The sequence below is a fragment of the Pseudochaenichthys georgianus genome, chromosome 3 (genome assembly GCF_902827115.2).
Source record: "Pseudochaenichthys georgianus chromosome 3, fPseGeo1.2, whole genome shotgun sequence".
Lineage (NCBI taxonomy): Eukaryota > Metazoa > Chordata > Actinopteri > Perciformes > Channichthyidae > Pseudochaenichthys > Pseudochaenichthys georgianus.
In genome coordinates this window covers 34,645,905-34,659,599 of record NC_047505.1, presented here as the reverse complement: position 1 = coordinate 34,659,599, position 13,695 = coordinate 34,645,905, and the positions used below count along the sequence as shown (strand labels likewise).

The 13,695-nt window shown below is 41.0% G+C and overlaps 1 protein-coding gene across 1 annotated transcript in view; it reads right to left on the bottom strand.

Annotated features, from left to right (window-relative positions):
* The window catches only part of plekha7b (pleckstrin homology domain containing, family A member 7b), a 75,041-nt gene that overhangs the window by 7,870 nt on the left and 53,476 nt on the right, over positions 1 to 13,695 (bottom strand). Inside the window, exons 9-24 of the mRNA XM_034110764.1 lie at positions 13,342 to 13,520; positions 11,624 to 12,040; positions 10,895 to 11,426; positions 8,828 to 8,911; positions 8,280 to 8,411; positions 7,322 to 7,375; positions 6,516 to 6,599; positions 4,479 to 4,550; positions 3,253 to 3,333; positions 2,974 to 3,123; positions 2,102 to 2,203; positions 1,779 to 1,890; positions 1,372 to 1,574; positions 506 to 697; positions 301 to 415; positions 102 to 193 (exon numbers count right to left, since the gene is read on the bottom strand). Coding sequence (XP_033966655.1) covers positions 102 to 193; positions 301 to 415; positions 506 to 697; positions 1,372 to 1,574; positions 1,779 to 1,890; positions 2,102 to 2,203; positions 2,974 to 3,123; positions 3,253 to 3,333; positions 4,479 to 4,550; positions 6,516 to 6,599; positions 7,322 to 7,375; positions 8,280 to 8,411; positions 8,828 to 8,911; positions 10,895 to 11,426; positions 11,624 to 12,040; positions 13,342 to 13,520 — 2,601 coding nt within the window. The remainder of the gene's footprint in view (positions 1 to 101; positions 194 to 300; positions 416 to 505; positions 698 to 1,371; positions 1,575 to 1,778; positions 1,891 to 2,101; positions 2,204 to 2,973; positions 3,124 to 3,252; positions 3,334 to 4,478; positions 4,551 to 6,515; positions 6,600 to 7,321; positions 7,376 to 8,279; positions 8,412 to 8,827; positions 8,912 to 10,894; positions 11,427 to 11,623; positions 12,041 to 13,341; positions 13,521 to 13,695) is intronic.

The following is a 13,695-nucleotide window of genomic DNA, read 5'->3' as shown; positions in this document are numbered from 1 at the left end:
TTTTCATTTTTTTTAAAGAAATATAAAAAAAACATTGCTATACCATGTGCTTTTTATGTACTGGAAAATATCAATATTCTGATCATATATCTGAACCTCACCGTCACCCCTGCAGCTGAGGTGGATCTTCGGATGGTCACATATGAGGAGATGTTGGAGGACTGATTCAGCCTCAGCGAGGAACCCGCCACTCCTGAGGGGAAAGCCAACAAAAATGTGGAAAGCTTAGCTAAAAGCTACAAAGTAAACAAAAAACTGCCCCTCAATAAATCTGTTCTCCTGATTCTATCATCCACGCACCTCTGCTAGGTAATGTCTGGTAACCCTCATGTCCTGATGCTGCTACACTGATGTGGCTTGAGCCGTCTCCAGCTCCCATAAGCTCTGGATCGCTCAGGAAAGGTCTTAGTTCCACCTGAAATTCAAAGACAGAGATTAAAAAAAAAACCTTAGATAAATGTAGACATATCAGCGGCACAACCACACAGATACACATACTATATACCTTGCCGTCTCCATTAGTGAACTGGCCAATCTCTCTGTCCCTTTTGCGTTCATCTGACTGTCGTTTGAGGCCGCGTACAGAAGTATGCCGGATGACTGTTGTCTCCCGGGGCAACGGGGGCACAGCAGGAGGATGCTCATCAGGACTATAGAGCTGAGGTAGAGGAGGTCTGGGAGGCACATCATCCTCACCCTGCATACACAATAACTGTTCATTGTTAAATACTCAAAATCATCACAAACATCTATCTCACATTGGACATCAGTCCTTTCTTTAATCTACAAAAGTACCAATACATATCTAATGTTACACACAAATGTGAGGTAACAGCACTCATTCTGCTCGTTTCCTGTCTCTTTCTACACTATCTGCTTTCCAATAAAGGCACAAATGGCCCAAAAACTATCAATAAAACTAGAGCCTTTAGATATTAATGATATCATTAGTTCATTAATTGATGGGTCAACCGAAATCCTTATTACTTAATCAATTAATTAAAATGTATTGTTTATTGGGCAAAAATGCTAAACATTTACTGACTACAGCTTCTTCAAATGTGCAGATTTTCCTCTAAAACGGAATATCTTTGTGTATGTTGGGTAAATGGTCGTATAAACCAAATAAGTTGAAAATATACCCCTTAACAGACTACTTTTATGATGAAAATATTGATAGTTGCAAACCTTGAAGGTAACTAGTGCTGCAAAAAAGGGTAACTAGAAAAAATAACCCAAAAGAGAACAAATAACTTCACTGTAAAGCATCTTGTGATTGTGCTGACCACAATTTGTAAAACTATTTTAGAAGGTGAAAGAAAAATGTGACTAATTTAGTTAGCAAAGCTACACAAACTCTTGTACACTCACCCATTTCAGCCCACTGGTGATGGTTGCGTCCACCCAGTGTTGCTGGCTGGGGCTGGAGGACAGGGTGGGGGTGGGGGTGGGGGTGCTGGGGCTGAGGCGGGGGCTGTGCTGTGGCTGCTGGGACAACCGCATCTCCATAGCAGACGGGCTCCCAGACAGAGAAGGCACTGATGACGCCGACACTGAAGGCACAAACTTCCTCTCTGGGGAATTCAATGTATATGAACATGAATACACGCTGTACAGACAGTGCTTTCTTTTCCCATGGGTCATGTTCAAGGCATTAGTATCGAGAGTATGATCAAGTGCTTCAATGGTGAGATGCAGTAGCACAACCACATGGCTTGTAATGCACATATCACACAGAACAAATGGCTTTGTACACATGGAAGCTCCAAGTGTCTCACCTGGGTTGGTAACAGAGGAGATAGTGACTTTGTAGTTGGCTTTACTGGTGCTGAGGCCTGCGATAACATCCTCAATCCTCCACAGCTCTTTCCTGATCTGGACTTTCTCTTGCTGCTCACAGAGAAACACACACAAACATGTTATCTTTAACACACTGTAAAATCACTTGTGGACCCAGGCAAAGTGTAGTTTAAATGTGAAGCTCATCATATTACAACCTCTAGAATACTTTGTTTTGACTGTGTATATGAAATCAGGAGTAACTCATTCTCACACACACCCATCCATGAGAAGGAACGACAGAGATCAGTGAGCCACAGACCTGAAAGAGGTCGCTGCGGCTCATCTGTCCCTGCAGCGCCGACTGCAGCCAGTCCACGTCCCTCTCTAGCCGGCTGTACTCATTCCACGCGTTCTCCATCTCCTACAAAACAAAGAAGGAGATACTTCACGTTTTCTAAAGAGACAAGACACAGCTTCAGATACTCACCTCATCTCATGGGCCAATGATACATGAATGGTCTTCTTGTTAAAGCCTTGAGACGGTGACACTTTACACATACAGTAAGTAAGCACATGTGTAGTCAGATACAGTGGGAAGTAGTAGATAGTTAGTTTAGTAGTATCATGATCTATCACTTGAAATCTTAAAAGAAATAATAATTCACTTGGATTTGAACTGTTGTTTCCATGTCATTATTATAATATACTGACTGTGTCCATTGAGTGTCCAAAATGTTTGAGCATGTGGTCAGAAATTGTTTTTTTTTGTATGTGTAAACTTGCAGTGTATTTGTAACTGTTATTTTAAAACTGAATGTTTTCAAAATCAATGAATATTTCGACTAAAGTGTTACGCAGTGTGATGGAGAAATATACTTGTTAGTTTCGTTGTCGCGTCAGGTTTGTCCCCGAGCACTCATTTTGATAGTCACAGTCAATATGAAACATAGTGACAGTAGCAGAAACCGTCAAAAGGGAACAACTTAAAATAGAAGTGAACTTCTTGCTTCCAACGAACACAAATATACTGCAAGTGGTAGCATGTACAAGTAGAGACAGTCTGAACAGTTTATTTTACAGCATTGTACCTGCAAAACCTAAATGGAAACTGCACATTTTAACTGAGAAATCCAAGAGGATGTATGTTCCATCCTATGTATAGTCAACGTGTGAGTTAGGCTTGAGTCTTACTGTGGAGACTTGAGATATTTCAGCCCTGATGTGAACAACATCCTCTTGTAGTAATTTCTGCTGATAGGCAATCTTCTCAGCGTGTGCCGGCTGATCTCTGTACTGCTCCATCTGCTGGTGGGAAACATCCAGCACAGACTCCAACTTGTCCTAGAAAGGGAAACGAGAGACAGCCATGAAACAAGAAGCATGTATAGACGACAAATGTACAGGCACACACACACAATTACTGTACATATTGTACAACAAGATAGTTCTATATTTGTATCAAACAAGAACCTTGTCATCCTTCAAAGTGCGTATCCTGGCCTCGAGCTCCTGGAGAATCTTGTCTTGTTCACACAGTCGACTTAATTTGACCTGAAGGAAAGAAATGGAAACAATAAGAAGTCAGGAAAACAGAGGGAAAACAAGTCTATATGTATCTCTCCTTCCCATTACTGACACTGTTTACCTCGAAGAGCACCACAGAGTATAGCCATAATGCAACAGAAAAACAAGCGGGGACTGGGCTGATGAGATATGGAATCTGTTTACTACTCAGCTCGACTGTTCCATTCTAGTTTTCATGCTACTATATTCAAACCACACAAACAAATTGATCGTCTGCCGCCGTCTTCGCTGTCTGTAAATATGTCAATAAGACTCATCTATGTGGAAAGCCCAGAGGAATGCCTCTCATCAGCGCAGTGAGAAATATCAAAAGGGTCTATACTGTCTAGTTTGGGGGTGAGATCTGGTAATACCCATTATAAGTAATCATAATCAAAAATCCATATTTTCACATTCACTTTTGGAGAAAACCGTGTTTATTGAGAGTGACAGATTTGTTTTCCCAGAAATGGGTTATGTGTTTATGAAAACAACATAAGACTGCCTAGTTCACAGTCTTTCTCACACAGTGAATTTTTTTTCTCAGATCTATTTATCATTCTGTTCAATTAATAATTAAGCTGTTTTTATTTTGCTGCCGTATATTGTTGTTTTTAATTGCATGAAATATTCATTGTTCAGACAATTTACTGGCAATTTCTTATAAATTGTTAAAGTGGAACAATGCTAATGATGAAAAGCCAGGACATCCATCTTATTTACCTCTATTCAGCAGAAAACAAAGAACGAGAAAAGCAGGGTCAGGCAAATCAAACTGAAAAATTTAACAGCTCAACATCTTAAATTCCCATTACATGTATTTTTCTCTTTAAATTGCAGGGAGGAAAATAAAAGCTGTGGTCGATACTCTCAGGCCCTGACTGTGCAGTGTGGATGGGTGTCCCCACAGTGTTGCTTGTACACACGTTCCCTTCCCTTCGCAGCCTCTGTTTACCACAACTTAAGAACACATACACACAAAACCACACTGAAACACACAGTTAAGACAGACTAAAGTCAGCCGCTGCTCTGTAGTGGATTGTAAGAAGTTGGAAATGTAGATCTTAAAAGAAAATAAGAAGACGATTATCACACTGTGTCTTTAAATCCTGAGAACAAAATGATTCACTTACATCAGCATCACTTTCTGCTATTTTCACAGGCCTTGATGGTCTTTCTGTTTTAAAACTCTCACGTCCAGTAACCTGAAATTCCCAATAGCCAGAAATAAAATAGAATATTTAATATCAATAATCAAATAACATAGTTTGAGTATCTCTACTTAAGTACTTCCAACAGCTGTGTGGATTTTCCACATACAGCAAGAATGCGACACAAATCAAGCTGGATGGATCTAGAAAAAATGACGGAAAAAAATATAGATCAAACAACGCAAAATTAAAACATGAGCTGAAGTGCAAGAACATTGATGCAGAGAGAGTTCTGCATCTTTGTGGTCGGAACATTCTTAAAACCCCCAAAGCTGCTCTTTCCTGGCTGCTTATGGCTTTAAGTAAGTCCAAGAACCAAGTCCTTCATAGGAACCATGTGGGAGATATATTTACTTGTGTTCATTTTATTTATAATTTAAAAAGGCGTCAAAGTTAAACTGTAGGGCCTCTAGTTTCATGGCAGTGGAGTTAGCTGTACTCTATATGCTGGCAGAGAGCAGAGACAGTCGGCGATATGAGACTGAAATCACAGATCTAATCACCATTTAACGTATATATTTTTAAGATCTGTAAAATGTAAGTTAACGAATTAGATACATCTGCTTTTAAGAAAATAAACTGGCAGCACCTTTAAAAGAAACACCATCCTCTGACAAAAGTCTGTGGCCATGTTAGCATCTTTATGAAACTGTATTTTATTACTAACTTGATAATTTTATGAGAAACACTGTTTAAGATATGAATATGATTGATGTTTGTTTTTATTGTTTTGTGATCATTTAATTATTGTATGTGGGCTATTTAACCAGGGCACCATCAAACATGAGGTATTGGTTTCAAAGGGTATTCTCTTGCTAAGTTAAGGGGACATTTTCGTGTTTTTTTTGTTTTTTTATTCCTATTGTACTGTATACCCATCTTGACTCAAAACACATCTGGTCAGGTTTATTTTGTCTACAATAATTGTACCATACTTTCTTTTGTTTTTCCTTCTTTTATGTAATTCATAATGTGATAAAATACTTTTACAGGAACTTATATATTTCTATAATCCGTTCTATTGTAGGGACTGACATTCCTCTTTTGTTATCATTATAATAATATGATATATGAATAATATCTCAGGGTTCTACAGATATCGTCTTCTAGTTATCTGCAACAGTAAGTAATGCATGAAGCTGAGAAGTGTGGGTGGAATATTCATAACACACCCACATCAGGATCAGCACCACACCCAGCACAGCGGTATGGACCAGTGTGAATGGGACTCAGTAAAAGGGGCATTCCACCTATTTTGCATGTCAAAGTCAGTTACTCGTCATGCGGAGTACTAAACAGGCTGTGAGAACAGTTTTATAATGTATTCTGTGGTTCTGTAGGGAGCTTTATCAAGTCTGGGAAGATTATTTAAGTGATGACAGGATATTTTAGTTGGGGCTTCGAGACTACACGTTTTTAAAAGAAAGTCTGAATTACATTCTCATTCTCATACATTCAGTCTTAAAGATGAGAGTCTTAATGATTTAGGGATGGTCAAACAAAAACACTAAGTCTGAAAGTCAGCTGTCTCTCTCAAGATCGCTAACTTTCTAGTATTTAAGTGCAATACCAATTTTCTTTAGTATTCTTTTAAATCCACGTTGAACACATCGCTGTATGTCCATTTCTGCCGGCTACCACAATCAAACTAGAGGCATTAAAATGTAACTTCGCCCGTATAATTCTTAAAGAGCACCATTGGTTCATCTTTAACAAGCAAAACCATAGAAAAACTGAAGATATCAAATACATTCAAAAATGCTTAACAGCATGCAAGGAAGCTCTTTGCCAATATAACTTCCTTCCCATCATCTCATAGCAGTGTTGGAGTATCACGCAATGAACAATAGGAGTACGGTATCCATGTGCTAAATCCTTCATAATTTCCAGGGATGCATCACATTCGTTTTGCAAAGCAGTGAAATGGTGTTTTTCACTTTGTATGCACACCGTCCTTACATTCCAACAGTACCCAAAACTGTGTGGAGTCGAGTTTTCAAACACATTGTGTACTGAAACGATCATCGGGTCAATACTTTGGATCTGTTTTGAAACAGCAAATGGAGAGGAGTTATAGGACGTACTGTACATCAATAGATGACACCCCTCCATTCCAAAAACACAAACCAGATTTCTAATTGATGCATTGTGGTGTTTAAACATACAAATTCATTAGGAGTATATGCCTTGTCAATGGAAAATATGCCAAAGCTGGCTAAATAAGATAGATAGCTTAAATATGGCAGTAATAAGTCTGTGAATTAAGAGAATTTGTAACAATCACACAGAAATTGGAGTTCACATGACTAGTAATTCAGCCAAGTGCTTGTCAAAACTTCAATTCCCTTCACAAATAGGGTGACATAACAGCATCACCCCACTGTTCCTGAAAATATTGTATGATTACTATTATCCAATAGAGAGCATCTTGACAAACTGAACATCATGATTTACACTGGAGGAAGCAAAAAAGATCTATCACCTCACGACAGTCACATTAGACTGTTTGTTGGATTCACCAGATTATTAAAGCAAAAAATGACTTTTGATGCTCAAATGGTCAATTACATAAGAAGACATTCAAATAGACATGTTCATTTCAATTGCAAAGAGACAGTAGAAAGCAGAGCGCAGAACAGAGGAAAGACAGGGAGAGGGGAAACAGGGAGGCAGATGTTGGAGGCAGCAGCAGGAGAACAGGAGTGCAGTCCAGACAAGGGAGATGGAGAAAAGGATAAAGTGGCATTTACTTTGTTGGGGCCCACCTTCAGATCTAGATACTCCAGGTCCTTCTTCAGTTGAATGTAAGTATCATCAGCCTTTGAATGAGCAGTGGAGAGATAAATCATTTGAAATGAAGCTGCAGAGGGGAATGGGTGACCAGGCGACTCCTATGGTTTTTATTTGCCGTTTAGGATTTGCCAGCAGAACTTTAACTCAATTACAGTTCACTTTGCTACCTCTGTATTTGTATCCATAGTTAGTAAAGCCCAACTGTAATTAATTAATGATGTCCATTTTAAACTGGTTTAATGCCTCATGTTTAACTTCACACACAACTGAGCAACACAGGTTTGTGTGCATGACATGTGGTCAAACTGAGTGTATACATGTCTTCATAGGCATGGAAGATGGCCAGAGTTGGATGTTAGAAACTGGGTGGAGTTGTCATTACTGAGCACCGTTGCAGCTTCACTGTGGTTTGCTAGTCTCGCAGCAATGCACTGTTGGTAAACAGGCTCTTACAGTGGGGGGGGGGCTGTGGCCTGATGGCTGCTTCAGAATGAGAACAGCAAGAGCAGAAGATTTATCAGAGCACACAGAAATGTAGATATGAATGCTTTTGTGGCTGTGCATGGTTATACATGTACCAAACAAAGGTATGTATTTAATGCAGGCATAGTTGACAAACAACATGCTTTGAATATGGCATATTACTGTTGACGTTAGTATAACACAAGCCTCTGAAAGCTTTTCGTGTTTTGAGTAAAGTGGAAGAGTGACATCAACTATAAAGACACTCATCTGGACGGTCTGAAGTGAAACAGCCCATGCCAAAATGTTTGCATTAACAAGACAACTAAGCAACACCAACAGGCCACACAGTCTTATGAATGATAGGGAAGTCATGTATGGGAGTGGCTGGGGAGAGTGGGACCACAATGCACTGGCAGGGAGTTGCAGTGTGCTGTAAGAAGTTAGGGAAGTACAGTGGCCCCTGACCTGCATGCTGGGGCCTAGAAGGCCGTTGTGGTGGTGCTGCAGGTGAGCGAATGCATCGCTGGGGCTATGCACACTAGCCATCTTGGCCTGGTGCCTCCGAAGCTGAATGAGGAGCAGAGTCAGCTCCTCTGGCTGTAGCCAAGCCCGGGTTTAGGGGCCCAGAGGCCAGTGAAAGCGCAGAGGGATAAGAGAAAATACTTGGTAACAATCTGGGCAGTACAGTGGCTGAGCTAGAGTAGCTGAGAGTGGGAGGATGATTTATTGTGGCATCAGGAGTTCTCTGAAGATAAGGGTTATCAGAACAGATAACGCTGAAACAAATATCGTATGGCATAGCATTCAAACCAGCTTTATAGGGGTTTCACACATCAGTCAGCCCCCGATTCTACAACTTGATACTGTCACCAAGATGAGCCCTACAATTCCTGTTCAAACCTGGATAAGCTATCTTAGACTACCACACTGTGAAACTATATTAATCCTACATGAAATACATCTTGAATAAAGAAAATAAAGTTATGTAATACATCTAATAAAGAGGATCGTACCGTTTTGCCATGTAAGCTGGGTGCACTGACAGTGTGCGTGATGTAGCCCATGCCTGGCATGGACCTTCTCTCTATTCGGGAAGTCTGCAGAGAAACAAAATACATCAACTTGTTATTATAGAACTCCTAAAATCAAACAGAATGGCTAATTGACTAAGTAATCTTCAAATACGTGTGAAGGGAAGGATATAACACTTTATCACACTGAATCAAAGTTAAACCATTGCCTCCAAGTCGGCAAACAAATTTGACTACACAGCAGATTTATTTTTTCATCTATCCCTTTCTCCCTTTCATCACTCCTACTCTTATTCCAAACAAGGTGTGCCCTGAGTTTAAGACGCTACAGGGCTTGGAAGATTTGACGTTTTTGCTTAACACACAGAATTAGCAAAAACCAGGCCCACCAAAGAACCTTAAAAGGACACAAACAACAAGAGATTTAATTAACTACACATAAATTATACTAAACCTGCTTTCTTAAAATAACATTTGTTTGCTACCAGCAAGAGAAGCACTGTAAGCCATTCCCTTTGAGATTCCCATGCCACTATTTTTTTGCTGTATAATAGGTTTTTTATTTAAATGCGAGATCAGAAGAAAGAGACCGCTGCTGATGTTTGAGATACAGTAGAGATGTTTATAGGGTGCTGAGGAGCCCTGGGCAAATTGGATTAGCCGCTAATAAAACATACTTCTTAATGATATCCCACAGAGGTATACAGATAGATTGCTATTACTTAAGAGCAGACAGAAAGCTTGAAAGATGCTGGATGCACAAAAACTAATTCAGTGCAGACTACATTTAGTTCCCATAAACATTGCTCCCTTTAGTGGCCATGCATAGTCACTGTGGCTCCCTTTGTTAAAAAAGTATCTTCTTCTGAAGGGTTTTTCATAATTGTGCGTCACTGTATTTTATGGTTATAATTAGTGCGCTGACATTCATATGAATGATGGCGGAAACCGAGCAGCTGTGACACTTTGTTTACTCGTGTAAGGCCAACGGGTTGGTTGTGAGGCTTGTGTGTGTTGGCAAATGTGGTGATGGTTTGGAGGGAGATCTTTTCACATGTGGAGGGTGTGGTTGGAAGACAGCGCAGGATGTGGATGACAGGACGGCCCCTCGCTCTGTCTCCTGCGGCGGTAGTGGTGCTGTCTGAGCCCTACGCCGGATTGGTGAAGAGCTTTTACTCACACATGCTCACACCACCTGTGGAGGGCGTCTGGGTGTGGACTGTGTGAATCTGAAAATGATTCACATGAACATCAAAGTGTGTGCAGAGCCTTGTGATGCTCCTAGTGTTAATCTTCCCATGGTGTTCTTGTGAGCTCACAACACCCTTCAAGTTCACATCAATAGCTATCTACCTCACATCCACTATCCAGAGCTACTGTGAGAATGAGACCTTTGTCATTTGGCTCCCTGCATGTGAATTATCACATTTAGCTTCTGTCCCATGCCAATGACAGGCTACTGACGTTTACTATGTGCCAGTTTTACAGTGTTAAAGCACCAATTACTGAGTATCAGCACATACATTTATCAAAGACAGGACTTCTATCCACCCATTATCTATCTATACCCATGGATAGACTATTGGGTTGGGACTCCAGTAAAATAATATGTTGTTATTGTCAACTAAAACATATGGTGTGACACCACATTGGAAAACAAACCCACCGGTGTCCTTTGGTAATCACCATGCTTCTTTTCTAGTTTGAGGGAATCACTGACTCACTGATGTTGTGTGTTGTTGCTAGCGCTGCAACTAAGAAATTATTAATTACAATTGTTTTGGTTTGACCGAGTCCAAAAGATCCAAGATACTCTGATGATAGAGATATAAAATAAAAAAAATCAGAAAATCCTACATTTACAGAATCCTTTAACAGATAATGATTGATGTTTTGCTTGAAAACTGACTCAAGCAATTAATTTATTATCAAAATAGATGCCTATCGATTCCCTTTTTGATAATGATAATATCAATATCATTATTACAAATGTTGCCAAGGATACTAAAATAGTCAGAGATGCCTCTCCTCCCTAGGCAGGTGTCCTACCTGAGAAAGACAGATATGGCCGGGGGAGCTGGATCCTGTGCTGTCCCCGGGGGCCACTTCGTCCAGGGGCCTGACTGTGCGTCTGTCTGAAGGAGTGTGTGGCCTGCGAGGAGACAGGGGTTTGAAGGAGGGGATTGACGGTGGGACTTCACAAGGGGATGGTGGGACAGAGAGGGAACGTGGCATCTCCACCGTAACTCTGAAAGATGAAGAGTCTGTAAAGTTGGGGCCGGTGTAGATAGGGGCCGTTGGGCTGCCATGACGGAACTGCTGCCGCTGCTGCCACTCGTACAGCTGCCACACCATCCCCTCCTTAGTGGCCGTGCGCTCATCGGTGGACATGCGGAAGTGGCTAAGCCGGTCATGGGCGTACTTATAGTCGCTGGGCAGGTTGCATGTTGCTGGAGGAGAGTTGCTGCCTGACGGGAGACGGGGAGACTTTGGCAACGACTGATGGGAGGCATCCACTGTGCTGGCTTTGGGTTTTAATGGAGGAGTCCGCCGAGGGAGTTGGTATTCAGCAGAGGGAGCACTGAGACAGAAAACACATGTTTTTTTATTTTATCTCTCTCAATATAATTTAACCTATCCACAATGACAATGATTTTTCTAAATAAAATAGACAAATGTAAATACACAAGTGTTCTTATTAGCCATTAGAGGGAGGTACTAACTCTTTTTTTAAATCAATTTTGATGATGCTTTTTTTTAAGAACTGCATTAACTAACCTCTTTGGTGGGTCCCCTTTGTGAACTTTGACCCACTGCTGCACCTGAGCCAGCGTATTCTTTCTCTGCACATGTTTCCCAGGGTCTCCGCGCGACACAAATCCCCTCTGATAGACAATATTTCCATTCTGTTCTGGTGGCAGAGTCACTTCGATTACAGTTTGCTGTCCGTTCTTGTGGGCGGCACCATCGTCAGAGTCTGGAGAGAGTCTCTCTGCTCTCTCCTCTGCGACCAACTGGCTTGGCCTCCCTTGAATCTGTAATCCATACCTCACCTCGTCTCCATGAGCCAGGTGGATCCCAATGTCCGGTTCTGTCCTGCGACGACACTCTGACTGAGATGATTTCTGGTTGATGTGGACGTGGTTGGTCTGTGGGACAGCCTGCTGCACAGCCTTCTTTGGATTCTCCAACTCTCTGAAAAATCAAGAAATTAGGATTAAACAAGTAAATCCTGCCTGTTCAGAATTTAAATTAATGGCTTTACTCAACATTTAATTCCCCCTTTTCACTTTATAGTATGATGGAATGTAGCACTGTTCTTGAAAAGAGGGATAACATGGCATTATACAATGGATACAAATCACAATAAACACTCAAATTAAGGTAATTTGTCAATCAATTCACAGAGACACTTAAACAATGAGTAAGTATGAGTAACTATGTTTCTCTCAGAGAGATCTCAGAGACCACGGGAGCTATTACATTACTTTCTATCTGTACTTTTTATCATATTTGTATGACAATGCATGCAGAGGGAATTCACACTAAACATAAATGGCCCTTTGACTTTAGCTTAAGGAAATGTGCTATTCTTTCAAAAAGTTCTTAGAGGTGAAATATTAAGGTAAGAATAGCAATAAGGTGACTAATGGGGACCATATAGTAGATACAGGAAATGTACTGTTAGAACTTATTATGACTTCATAAGTGCAAAGCATACCATAGTAATAATGTTTAATTCCAAGGGATCAAGGGGTGTCTTATCAAATGCTGTGTTTTTCAAATACAAATGTCAGGAGTGTTGAGCCACATCAGCCACTAGGAGGCGACATTGCAAAGACCATTTAAATCATGTGGTGCATGCAGCCTATCTAAGAAACATTAATGCAGCTTTAAATACAAAGGGCTCAGTTTCAGCAGCCACAAAGTCTCAGGCTGCATTGCAGACTATATATGCCATCGCTTGTGAATATTGTCAACAAAAATGTGAATAAATGTGGTAAATTGTAGCTGGCAATTGGCTGGAATCATCTGTAACAGACCCATATGCAGAACTCACACATGCACACACACACACACACACACACACACACACACACACACACACACACACACACACACACACACACACACACACACACACACACACACACACACACACACACACACACACACACACACACACACACACACGCCCCAGAGCAGATGGACGGGGATGGCCCTGCTGGAGAAGACAGCTCAAGCTGTTAAAATAAAGCCCATGTTGGTTGGAAAAAGTTCATTTTTGAAACCTAAGTTATAACAACACATGCTCTAGCAAAACGGATGATTGCTGTTTGGTTGAATACTGTGACACCCAGGGAGCCTTTATGATTTAATCTTAAAACATATCCAGTTCTCAGAGACCGCTGCACTTTAGGGAGGGTGAAATGTTGGTGCTAGTCGAAGCCCAGCCAACGGGAGAAACTAATCGTACTCTGGTGAGAGAGACCAACCTCTTTACAGTGTGACTCTGCTGCATCAGCGCAGCCTGGTTCATGGCCCGGATCCAGCCATTCATGTCCTCCTGTGTGTCCGCACTGAAGAAATATGTCCGCATCCCGCAGTGTTCTGCCTGTGAGCCAATCACAGAGTTCTTATTGTAAATGTAGGAGCGCATTCCTGTATGGCTCGCCTATCAAAGGGAGAGAGGTGGAGAAGAAGAGAGATAGATATGAGAACTTCTTACTGAAGATGGGAAAAAGCTGCCAGAATGGCTGATAAGTGAAAACACTCTTCTTTCTTTGTTTACTGAAATTGACAGTGGGGACAAAGTTTACAGCAACATTTGGGTAAAAATAATAATAGAA